Genomic DNA, 13318 nt, shown 5'->3' on the forward strand with positions numbered 1-13318 from the left:
TCAAGTTGCTGAACAAGGTAGAATCAAGGCATCAACTGTGAAACATTTTCTTGTAAGTCTACCCACTACCTACAAGTTCATGCAAGTGAACAAGGGTTAAGAAAGTTCTGTTGCAACAAGTTAAATATATTGTTCATACCTTAATGACATTGACAGATGTATATATGTGTTATACAGAAATAGAAACAAATAGCTAGTAATAGTCTTTGGATGTCAAAGAAAATTATGATTACATATGTAAGAAGAACTGAAAACACCTAAAAGGTTGAATTTGACCTGCTGCTACTGCAAGATGCCATCATGTCACGATGGCGAGATTAAATCGCTTACATCCCTTACCCAGGCCCTATTTTGTTTTTAGGAGTGATCTGTCATGTATACAATAACTGATTATTAGTAATATAAATTTGTATTCCTAGTTGAATCCATAGTGAAATGCTGGTAATGCCTCAAGTTGCATCTTCCAACAGCTAAGTCAGAAAAGAGAGCATGTAGCATTATATGGGTCTATATTACTTCATCGGATGGCTATTCAGCGAATAGCCGTTCATCAAACACCTATTTAGTGAAGCCACTCTTCATCAAACAGCAAATTTTAAATAGGGCAAACCAGTGGATGGCCAACTGAGCAACCATAAAAAAAAATAAAATAAAATTTAAAACCTGCCAAGGTGGGTGGGGGAGCTATGCCCCCCACACCCTCCTAACTAAATATACCAACTCCAAGATTACACCACAGTGGGGAAAAGGGCAAAGTTCAGATGGTGGCCAACCACTGGTTTGCTCTAGTTAAAATTTGCCATTCGATGAAAAGCGGCTTTGCTAAATAGGTGTTTAACGAATGGCTATTCGCTGAATAGCCATTCAAAGAATTAATATAGACCCACATTATACTGCCTGAATATGTTTAAAGAAATTAAACTAATGATGGCATTATACTGGACAAATGCGTCTGGAGAAATCAAAGAAATGGTTCTTGACTGCATACCATATGACATAGAAACAGAATTAAAAAGGAGATCATTTTATATGAAATTCCTTCACTGCTATGATTGAAGTTAGGCTTTGATCTGTTCCAGTGCAGCAGTCTCAATTTTTTGTTGTGTGTTCACTACTGTTTCAAGTATTCTGAGTTTATTCAGTTAAAAGATATTGCAAAATGATCAGTGATAAAAGTGCTGTAGTGTATATTTTCCAGTCTTTTGTCAAAACATGGTAATTCATATGTACATCAGGTACACAACAACCCTGTAAAATGGTGAAAATAAATGAGTGATCTAAACAGTGAAAACCATGAAGAACATGTGTGATTATTTCAATGAAACTTTCTTCTACTTACCTACGGTAAAATGCAGAAAAATACCTCTCCAATCTGTGAGGGTACAAAAGATTAAGATCTAAGGGGCCTCATTCTAATTCTTAAAGTCAAAAAATGGGCAACTGATATTAGGACTGTTACAAAGTAGCCAATCAAAGCCACAAAGTATTTTATGAGAAGGAGAAAAAAGAGTCCTTTTGCTTTGAAGGAAGGCACAGAGTCAGAATAGCCCTAAATCCGAATTTAGGCAGCAAAATGCCAGTTTAAAATTCTGCTGGTGTTCACTATAACAGTCCAAGATCCTCCAGTGTAAGAGGTGAGGATGTGCAACTTTACAGAAGGAATCATAAATGCTGAAGCTGATAGACATGGTTCCAAGTCAATAATCAGCTGAGAATAATTAACGTTTGCTAGAAGCTGTGGCAAAATCACTTACAAATTCATTAACATCAACTAATAAATCCATTTATAAATCAAGATGTAATAGTTTGCCAAAGGTATCTCAGCACAGGCACTGGAATATGATAAACTCTGTGGTGATAGTTAAAAAAGGTCAGTTGTAAGCTGTCTAGTGAATGTAAATCTTATACCCAGTTAGACACCTTTTTAAAAAGTCACTTGTGTATGTATGTATTTAATGTAATATAAATACTTGCATACTGTATACAAAAGAAGTAGAAAGATATATAGCTTCAGTACTAGAGGATGCCACATACAATGTGAATAAATGGTATTTCTTTAAATATTTGGTGAGCTGGGGTGTAAATTGTGATCTGGACAGGTTTTTCAATCTGCCATAAAGGTCTCAAGCAGAAACACCTCTCTGATGTATATGCGTGCACCTGAATGTCTTATCCCGAACAGTATTAACTATGTTGTTATATTTTTCACTTTCAGCTTTGCTATGACATCATTCAGCAGACCTAAGTCCTGAAATAAACATGCAATTCTTTAACTATAGGTTTAGGGCGAAGTTTAACACAGCCCTAATGATGAGAGACCTGTGCAGCAGCAGCATTGGCAGGGAGAGCAGCGTTGCTTGCACGTGGTTGCAAGTCCAACAAATAATTAGAACTATTTTTTTGTCAGGCTCCACTAATTTGTATTGTACTGTTCAGTGAAGTTAGTGAGACTCTGCTCATTAAACAGTAATGATAAAATTAAGGTGTACTGTTTATTATAGAAAAGAAATGTCTTGAGTTGATTTACTTCAAGTCACATAAACATTAGCACTCTAGCACTTTTCCTTTTGACATTATTTAAACCCGATACCTTCCAAAATTATTTCTTGGCTTTGCAGATTTCTGATATGTCAAATACATATCAGTGAATCAAAGACATCACATTACCAGAAAAGGTCCTTATAGGCATAGCATCTATTTTCCCTATAATAACAATAGCTGTGAGATTTGAACTATAAATAAGGCTGGTGTTGGGGAAAACTTTTATGAATTCCATGGACTATACAAAGCTCAATTAGTCAATATTTAAGGAAGTAAATCCAGACTGTTTGCTGGAAGGTAAGTTATTAAAACTAAAACCCATATACTTTGACTACGTAACATGAAGAAAGGATTCAGTGGAAAAAGCATTGATACTGGGAAAGACTGAAGGCAAATGAGGAAGGGGCAGCAAAGGCTAAGGTGTTCAGACAGTAATGTGAAGGGGGTAGCAAAGGCTACGCTGTTCAGACAGTAATGAGGAGGGGGCAGCAAACGTTAAGGTATTCAGGCAGTATTACTAAAGTCATAAATATCAGCTCACTAGGACTTACAGAAGCATCAGTGGACAGACAGGCCTAGTTAGAGTTTGGTCATGAAATCCCCATGTTCTGCAGGGGACAAAAATAGTCCATGGCAAATTCCTGCACTATTATATTCAAAATCATTGATATTTATTATTATGTGGGCATTCTATCCCAGTTTTTTTTCTTGGCTTCTAGCTTTTAGATGTTTTTTTACAACAAATCATACACTGTCCTCTACCTCACTGGATCTTTAACAATGAGAGGAAGCATAGTCTGGAATTTGTTACATGCATTTTGGATTTAAACCATGTTTCAAGAGTGTGACAGATATCATCTTCCATGCAGAAGAAAGCTTCTGAGTCCCCCATTTTATTTTTGAGATTGTTGCATTTTGCCAAGCCATTTTTCCCAATTCTAATCCTGTACTTAACATTTGCTATATTTATTTTGAAAAACACTTCAGTTGTTGCCTTTTATTTTCCTATTTTGCATCTACCATTATGTTACTGGATTCTGTATCATGCTTCTGAACAAATTCCTCCGATCAATTTATAACATTATCGTTAGAACAAACGCTGACCCTTTCTGACTATATCAGTATTATATTGATATACACAGTTCTAGATACTCTGCATTTTCATTTCAACAGTTGGAAAAGCTTTTCAGAATTTTTTTTTATTATTTCTCTTCTGTCATTTTCTAATTAAAGTAAAGATGAATTTCAAAGACAACCATGATATACTGACAGTAGAATACTGACATTACTGTGTTACCTTGTCTGGTTTCCTAAAAAAAAAAAACAACTGTTAACTTTCAAGTAGATGAGAGAACTCAGTCCAACCCTAATTCAAGGCAGCTGTTGAAAGATTTGTAGCTGACATGATGAGCATTTTTGTACTGATGCATGGCTATGCAAAATCAACTAGTAGCCCACAAGCTTAAGGTGTCAGTGTGAATGTGAGGTTATACAACAAATGGAGGTACTGTGGATAGGGGGTCTCTTTCTTGTAGATTCAGTTTTGATGTAACACTAAGCAAACTGATCATTTTAGTAAATATATTTATTTATTTTGTGAAAATGAGGCTTACAGAGCACATTTAAAATGGAAATATGCTAGCTGGTTCCACTTTTTTAATATCAGTAAAACATAACAGTAAGTAAATGGCACATTGAACAAAATGCACATGGAATTCACATATTCATTTTGTCTTTTATATCATCTTTATACAGAAATGTAGAAATGAACTCTGCAGCATAAAATAATGACATTTTGGAAAGCAAAATCCAAAAGATAAACAAATTGAATAGGATTGCAACAAAACATTGCATGCATACCAGAGTATAAACAGCAGTTACATAGTATTTCACATATCAGCATCTCAGGTACTAAAAGTTATGTAATTAGTTATGTTAAAGTACAAAGGCAACAACAAATTAGCAGTACTGTATTGCTAAATGTGTAAAGTAAGATAATTTAGATGAATTAAAGCTTTGTCTTGGTGACATGTATTTAGTAAAATGCTCATAAAAATCTGTTTCACATACAAATTCAGCTATAGTATAACTAAAATAAATATATAGTGTTTTATTTCAGACATGTAAGTGTTTTATCTATATTTTTGTAATAGATATAAATTGGTTCTGAAGTACAAATATTTACTGGCTTTGTATTTGGAAGGTAAACTTAATTATAAAGAGGAAAGGCACATGGAACACAAAAATGGAAGACTGCGACAATACTTAAGGATGTGGAATGCTTCTACAAGCTACATAATTATAATATTTCATATTTGCTCCATTGAGATGGCTTCTTAGCATAACAGCTGGTTTCTAGTAAGTGGATGTTTAAGGAGGTAATTATTCAAGGAATTCTCCACATTCAAAGCTTCAACATGCAGAGGCCATCAGATATGTTTTGGCTGAATAGCTCTGAAAAATAATGACAGTGCCTCCTTAAGTGATGGTTTAATCAGGTTTGAATAGCATTCTGTTCCCCAGAAACGGCTTCAAAAATGGCAGTCAAGAGGGTTCACATACTCTGAAAGAAAAAAAAAATTCAGTGAAATTTAGCAGCAGTAGATGGTCCCCAGTGAATGAGAAAATAGCAAAAGGACTTCGTGTATACAAAAATCTTACAATATTCTTTAGAAAAATGAATACATTTCCAGAATGTGATGAACAAGACATGTTTTCTTATCTTTTTTTTTCAGGAATGTTTTATCGAGAAACTGCATTTAAAAATCTAAATGCAATTTGACATCTGGTTAATTTTTTTATTCTCATTATATTTATGCAGACAAGCCTTGGTGTTGTAAACTGCACCATAATTATTGACCCAAATAACAGTTTAAAGACCTTGCAAAATATTAAAGACTAAGATCATCCATTCACAGTTCCATTGGTAAGATGCATATGCAGTGTAGGCAAAAAGATGTGAAATCATCTCTAACACAATGTGCCATTTTCTCATAATTTATGCAATAAAATATCATCTATAAAATAGCAAGAAAAAGTAAAGAGATTTGGCTGACCTGCTGACAAACCAGGTTTGACTTGTGGCCTGGGTTCTTGAAACAATGACTGTGAAATGTTTAAATATCTCTTGCCTTAATTTAGGGGAAGAGTAGAAAATGTGACAAGCTAACATTTTCCCTTCTTGTAATGTTTAAAGCATAGTCACAGCCTTTGGAACTCTTTTAACAACATATAAGCAACACCATTCCCAAAGAGATGATGAATGGGTAGTAGTATAGGAGTTAGCATTACTGCCTCACAGTGCTTGGTTCTCTGGCTCCATTCCAAACTGTGTGCCTTCTGTGTGATGTCTGCTTGTCCTCCTTGTGTTTACATGGGTCTTCAATAGGATCACTGGTTTCCTACCATATCTCAAATCATACCAACAGCTGAATTGATAAATGGGCAAGACTTTAAACTACCCATAGGCATGTCAGTTTATGTGTGTGTGTGTGTGCCTGTGTGCATGCGTGTGTGTGTGTGTGTGTGTGTGTGTGTGTGTGTGTGTGTGTGTGTGTGTGTGTGTGTGTGTGTCCTACAATGGACTGATAGCCTGTCCAGAACTGGTTCTCTGCTCTTTGCCTGCAGCATGCTGAGATATGCACAAGCCTTTCCATGACTGGGAATAGAATAAAGTGGGTACCTGAAAAGGAATTAATGAATGAACCATTTTAAGTATGAATAAATTGATTACTTTGTTCAATGAAGACACTGCTTAAATACATAAATCACAATAATGAAGTCAGCCTTAATAGCTAGAATACATTAATAAAGACATGAAATAAGACAAATGAAAAATAGAGTGTAGATACAAGTGTTAAACGTATCAATTAGAAATATAAAAATCTAGACATTGTATACAGTTTCATTTAGAAAATATTATGGCATTCCATTCTTTTGACAGTACTTAAAATGAAGCTGGTCATAAAATGTGAATTACGTTTGGACATAAGTACAGAAAAATGGTCTGAAAAGGTAGTTTCTTGCAGAACCTGGCATTGCTTCTTCTCTGCTCTACCGTATAGCTGCTGTTAAGGTCCTATTTGCAGCCATCCTCAGGCAGGATGTAGTTCTTGAGTTCTCTGATAGATTCCAAGCCTGGTGTGGTTTTATAGGATGCTTTGTGATCTCTTTTGTTATGTAGATCACTGTGTGCTAAATGTTGTAGATTGGCTGGCAGATGTTCCTTACTGACTTTCAGAAGACTGCTGCAACAATGTATTGCTTCCTTATAGAATCCATGTTTCATATTCAGTCTGTGTTGGACTCACATCTGTTTCTCTTACTCACTATTGTCAGCTTCTCAGATACCTTGTTAATTAACACTTGTCACTTTGTGTGTGTGTGTGTGTGTGTGTGTGTGTGTGTGTGTGTGTGTGTGTGTGTGTGTGTGGGAACATACATGCTCTAGCAGAAGGCAGAAAATACCCTAGTACTAATACAGTTGTTCCTGGGTGTGGGGACCTAATCTAACACCTCCTAAGGAAGGAAGGGCTAATGAACAGCAGCCGGTGGGGGACAAATACAATAAAAAAAGGAGAAATCCCATTATCTGGAGAGTTCTGCACTGAAATCTGAAATCCAAACAAAATATGGCATTCCACAGAAAGCCTAGCTGGTGACCAGGTTTTTTACGGAACAGAAATTAAATGAATAGTTTAAGGCACAAGGCGGCCGTATTCTTCTTCTGATTTGCTGATGTTTGTTAAAGTAAGGTAGAACTGGCTGGCACAGCGGTGCAATGGTTAATGTGTCACCTCACAAAAAGAGCTTCTCCAGTTCAACTCTCAGCTGGGGTGCCTTCTTTGTGGAGTCTGCATGTCCTCCCTGCGATGGCAGAGGTTTCCTCCGGGTACTCTGGTTTCCTCCCACATTCCAAAGACATACGTCTGGAGTGTTTCTCCCTGGGTCTCTGCTGAAAATGGGCTCTGACCAAGTTGGACTTTCTCAGTCAACACATGTTAAATAAATTAACTACTTCTGTTTGCTTTTGTTTTATATTTGCATATTTTAGTTTTTTCTCCTTTAACTTTTCAGGTGATGATTTAAGGTAAGAAACAGTCTTATTTGTATTTTTTAGAGTAGGGGTCTATATGTTTTCTTTGGCTTTTTTGTCAGGTATTTAACAGACTAGGTTATGCATTAAGTGCTTGATGGAAACTTAATCACATGTTAACTTGTCTGGTAGTTATTAATGGGTATTAGCAAAAACAGTTAATGTTAGGAGACAACAAAAATATGAGCTGAAGACCTTAAACATTTGACAAACTTACCCCTTTTTGCTCCTTTAATCTAGCAAGAGTAGATAAGGCATCTAAGGATACTAGGCAATACAGATTCAAATAACAGCTGCTAATAAGATCAGCGTAAATAACTATTAATATCCAAATACTGCTTTCTGGCTGGTAACAGATTACCTGTCACTTAACATAGTTCTAATATTTAACCCATTGTGGAACACAACCCAAGCAAAGGATCTCAAAACTGAGCAAGTAGGGAATTATTAAAGATTTCAGTGCAAACAGTTATAAAAAAAATCAAACAGGCCTTATTAGGGGGTCTCTCTATAAAGGAGCACATTTTGAAAAAATAAAACCTCATGTTAGACTACTCAAAGAGAGGAAGACTTAAAGAAAGTAGACCTTACTAGATAAAGCTACCCTAAAGAAATCAACCACACGTGGAAATGCAGCACTGCTTACATCCGGACATGGCAGTAATATGAGTGGACAGGAAAAACCCAAGGGATAGTACCTTCACTTTAGAAAAAAATCATTTAGTCTGTCCCCACAACTAACTAACTGGTATACTAGGAGGTATGAAATGAAAAATAGAAGATTGTCAAGTGGATCAAAAAAATCCTAAATGAAGGAACCAGAAGGTGGTGGTGTTACCAAGACATTATCAGCAGACAGAGAGATGGTCAGTGCTGGTCTCCATGGGTTAGTCCAAAGCCTGGCATTCTGGGATACTCACACTGAATATCATCAGCTGTCCTGAGACCATGATCAACCTACTTGCATATGATATAAAAGTGAAGGAAAACATTAAATCGTGGGAAGATGGTACAAAAGGATCTGAGCAGATTATATAAGACGACTGAACAATGGTAGTTGTAGTTTAGTGATGAAACTTGCAAGATATTATACTGAAGAATCAAGAATCTCCAAATGAGTATTAGTTGATGGGTGACAAATTAAGCATCACAGTGCAAAAGTTACATCTAGCTACATGTCCACCCAAACTGAAGAAAGTGTGGTAAAAGTGGGGAAAGTAGGAAGCATCTAGACAGAAATTATTTCAAGGATGTAAAGTTAATCCTAATGCTCTGCAGGTCACTGGTCAGGCTGCGCAATTTGTCTTTGCTGTCATGGGAGAAAAGATAAAACTAGTGAAGATGGAGCAAATGAAAGTCAAAGAATAATAAGATAACTGGAAGGAAAGAGAGGCTGGCGGAACTAAATCTGTTCACCATGGCAGTGAAGACTAGGAAGGGACATGACAGATACATAACACTGCAAGGAGGGATGGGGCATTACAGGAGGGAAGGGTATTACAGGAGGCAGGGACATTACAGAAGGGAGGGGCATTACAGGAGCCAGTGGGCATTACAGAAGGGAGGGGGCATTACAGAAGAATCATCCCGAAGATAAAGGACAGATTTCAAAGGACAGGCACAACTGCAGAACTTTGGGTACCAATTTCAGTCCGGACCTAAGGACAAACTTCTTCATGGGAAGGATAATGTATGAGTGGGACATGCTTTCACTGCAGTTTGTGGATTATAATCCTGCTGAACATTTTAAGAAGGCATGCAATGCATGCTGGGAAGGAGAGTGGGCTGACAGAAATGTGCAGTAGCACGGTGCTTGTTTGAACAAAAAGTCAAACAATAAGGGCAAACCTTTATTTTCCTGCCATCACGCATATGTAATAGAATGTAACACTGAAGTCTTGAAACTTACGGTAAGGAGTCATTGCTCAGTCTTTGCTTACCTAAACAACTAAATATAAATCACCGTGTAAATGTAATAGTTTCAGATCTTTTATTGAGGAACACTAACAATAATTTCTTCTAGAGCTGTCACTGTTTTCCTGTGAAATGTTCAGACTATCTACTGATGGCATTACTGTAATTCATAGTATATTATGGTCCTCTTAATTCATGAAGTACATTTTTGGCTACCTTTTCTAATTCTGAGAATTAGAATTGTAAATCCAGGAATTATGTAAAAAAGAAAGTTCAGGACGACAGCATAATATCTACAGCACAGCAGTGAAAAGTAAAACTGTTGCAAACACACACACACACACACACACACACACACACACACACACACACACACACACACACAAAAGCACATGTTCACCATGAAAAAACAGATGTGGTATCTAGTGCACAGGTTTAAAACCCAACACAGGAGTAGTACCCAAGAAAAGGTATGGCTTTAAGACAGGAAACAGATATGCCAGTAAATGCATGTACTGTTAAAAGTAGTCACTGTGGTTAAATAAGGCCGATGAAGTAGAGTCATAGTTCTGATAATGTCAGGTATATTATTACTAAAATTTTATTGTAGCACTTATGTATTTATATCAATTGAAAACACCTTGGAAAAATATATTACCCACCTCTATCCTCTTGAACCTCTTGATGGTTTTGTTGGAACAGGAGGAAAAAGCCCTGGTTTTTGGACTCCAAATCCAGTTATTACTATGTTGACAACAACAGTAACAAGGATGAGAGCTGTAGCAACATTATTTAGAATATCAAGCTCCTTCTGCCTACTGACATCATTCAGATCTTTCTTAGCTGCAAGACAAATAAAATTCACTGAGAATTACATGCTTTTGACGCAACAGGACGCAGTAAGTAAACATTAACTACTGTCAATTGTTTTGCATTCCAACACCAGTGAAAATAAGACAGAGCAAATAAACGCATCTTTCTGTTGTGTCTGCCTTTCATTAAATGACATACTTAGAAAAAATGACATGTTCTCTTAATCTTCAGGCTACCTAAGAAGAAATGATGCTTTGCTTATTTAATAATGAAAAATGGTGATCAAGTTAATGTGATATGTGACAGTTCAGCAAAGGGACTTTAGTGTGGACTGTGTTTTGTGTACCTTAGAATAGCACACATGTAAAATGTTCTTTAGTTGATGGAAAAGAGTTACAAAATGGTTATTAAATACAGGTAAGTTCATGTTTTAAAATGAACCTGAACAAAGGATAGGATTACCGTGACAGCTTTGTAAGTAGCAGTAACACTGAATGGTAAGTTACTTACAGCAGGTATCAGTCATCAAACTATTCCTTCCCAGCAGCCAGATTTCATTTCATTGGCATGCACCAGGGGCTCGTTCCCCAGAGGTATAATAATTTGGGGGAGGAGCGTTTTTTGTGTCTTTCTGTTCTTGCTGCTTACTCATGACAATCTGCTAACAGGTACCACAGCGAAGCATCTACCTACAATTTTTATTTAAATTATTTATTGAATTGTCAGTTGAGATCATACAAACACTAAAAATTACAGCTCAAGAAATACACGTTAACAAACAATGGTTAAAGCAACAACTATATTGCAATATGACTAATGTAATTAATGTTTAGTGACAACCATTAACAAAACTAACACACCCTGTACTCCTTACATGGCATATGAGGCATGTCAAAATCATTGTGAATATATGTATACAAATTTATAGAACTTCTGTTGTATTAATCTGCTCAGATTTTATGCAACTAGCATAAGCTCGTGAATTTACTTTATTATATTTCTCCAACAGCAATGGTAACTTTAAACAGAATTTTGTTTCAACAAATGCAGTAGGTTTGCTGTAAGTGATACTGTCTGGAATACATTAGGTTTCAGGGTAGGATTTATGAAGCCTACCTTTGCATCTGTACTTCAGGTATGAGGGATATCTATAAGGACCTCAGGTCATAAATACTTCCTATGCATATATCATTACAGTATACCATTAGTAAGGGTATCTAAAGTATGTAAGTATATGCCACAACTAGAAATGCACAATCCAGGAAAAGCTCTGCAGTTAATGGGAGATCATGAAGTACTGCATCAGGGCTTGCCGTCCAATGGTATGACCTTAGCTCTAGATGATTGTCACTGTTGAAGTGAAAAAATGGGAAAGGGTGTTGTAGATGGATGGCTGGATAGATCAATAGATAGATAGATAGATAGATAGATAGATAGATAGATAGATAGATAGATAGATGGAGCACACACCAAGAAGATCTGGATTACAGGCCCATTCACGTGTCAACACAACAATGGAGGCCCCCAGTATACCAGTCCATAGATTCCCAGCAATGCCTACACAGTACAGATAAATGGCTATCCCTTCCCCTGTCTTAGAGGCAACTGAGAGACATTTGAACCCCTACCCCCTTATCAAGAACCAGCTTTGCCTGCCAGTTTCTTCCCAATGTATCAGTAATCAGAAATCTGTGCCATACCACAATCTCATTTCTTAATGATCAGACCCCCTTGTTTTCCACAGCACAGTTTCAGAAATTAAGCCCTGTTCCAAGGTCCCATTCACCCTTCCATTCAGTGTCCTCTGCCCCCTGACAGATAACCAACCTATGACTGCTTGATGTCCCTTGTCACCCTCTATTCACGATAGTGAACAGTATTCCTTGACAGACATCACACACTTGTCAGTCACTCTGTCACTTGCTTTAAATTCAGGCCCCTCACCCTCCTTACTCAGTGTTATGTTACCAGTCCTCAAGGCTCAACCCCCCTTCTTTAAATGATACAGTCCAAAATCCTCTCAATCCTCCCATGGTGATCAGTACATCTGATGACCCCCCTATAAACCCCTTGAGGTAGTAATTTTAATAACCTAGCCACTGTTAGCTTTGTCCCATACATTTTTCAACATGTATCCAGACACTTCACTACCCGATACCTGTTTCCATCAGTGATTGTCAATTAATTATTGTTGAAGGTTTATTGTGCTTAACACATGAAATGTCCCAACATGATGGAAATGAGGTACATTTGTGTGTAAATATGGTTACAAAGAAAGAAAACTATTTGCAGGTTCCTATTCATCAAGCAAACACAGCAGTACCTCATATTGCAAACTACAACAACCAAAAAAAAGAGCAGCTGAAGGAGAATCAGGCAGTAAATGCAAGAATCAGGCAGTAAATGCAAGAATCAGGCAGTAAATGCTAAAAAATGCAGCTTTAATCCACTAGGCAAAACCTGTAACAGCACCAAAGAACAGATACATAAACGCTTTAAAATCACACTGCGTTTTCGTGTGCCTTTTCCATTAGGTTAAAAACATTATGCAGAATTACATCTTGAATGCACAGCTACAGGAACAAGATTACACAGACATCCCTGCAGCTGTGCTTACTGAAAGGGAGAAGCATGAGTCTTATGTAGGCTTAAACTAGAAAATTCACAAAAAAGAAGAATGTAACTATGACCTTCACAAAAAAGTCTTCCTTTTCCACTTGGGGTCCTTAGGGGGTTCATCTAGCTTCAGTATTAGATTAACCAGTAATTCACTCAGTAGATTATCCATTGCAAAAGGGTTGTCTAGGAGGTTGTGGTCATGTGCTACAAACAAGTAATGCTTTTGACATAATATTGATGTCCAGAAGCTCTGTTTGCATACTGTGACTGACTAAATCTCTTAGCCAAAACAGATCAGTACTTGGAGGCAATTAGGTCTAGAAGTTTACTGCTGGT

General features: G+C 36.8%; 1 protein-coding gene across 1 annotated transcript in view; it reads right to left on the reverse strand.

Moving 5' to 3' along the window:
* Positions 1 to 4108: 4108 nt before the first annotated feature.
* Positions 4109 to 13318, reverse strand: part of NINJ2 (ninjurin 2) — a 753014-nt gene continuing 743804 nt past the window's right edge. The window contains exons 4-5 of the mRNA XM_044087492.1: positions 10213 to 10393; positions 4109 to 5104 (exon numbers count right to left, since the gene is read on the reverse strand). Coding sequence (XP_043943427.1) covers positions 10215 to 10393 — 179 coding nt within the window. The 3' untranslated portion in view covers positions 4109 to 5104; positions 10213 to 10214. The remainder of the gene's footprint in view (positions 5105 to 10212; positions 10394 to 13318) is intronic.

This window comes from Protopterus annectens, chromosome 11.part0 (assembly GCF_019279795.1).
Source record: "Protopterus annectens isolate FY-2018-M chromosome 11.part0, PAN1.0, whole genome shotgun sequence".
Lineage (NCBI taxonomy): Eukaryota > Metazoa > Chordata > Ceratodontiformes > Protopteridae > Protopterus > Protopterus annectens.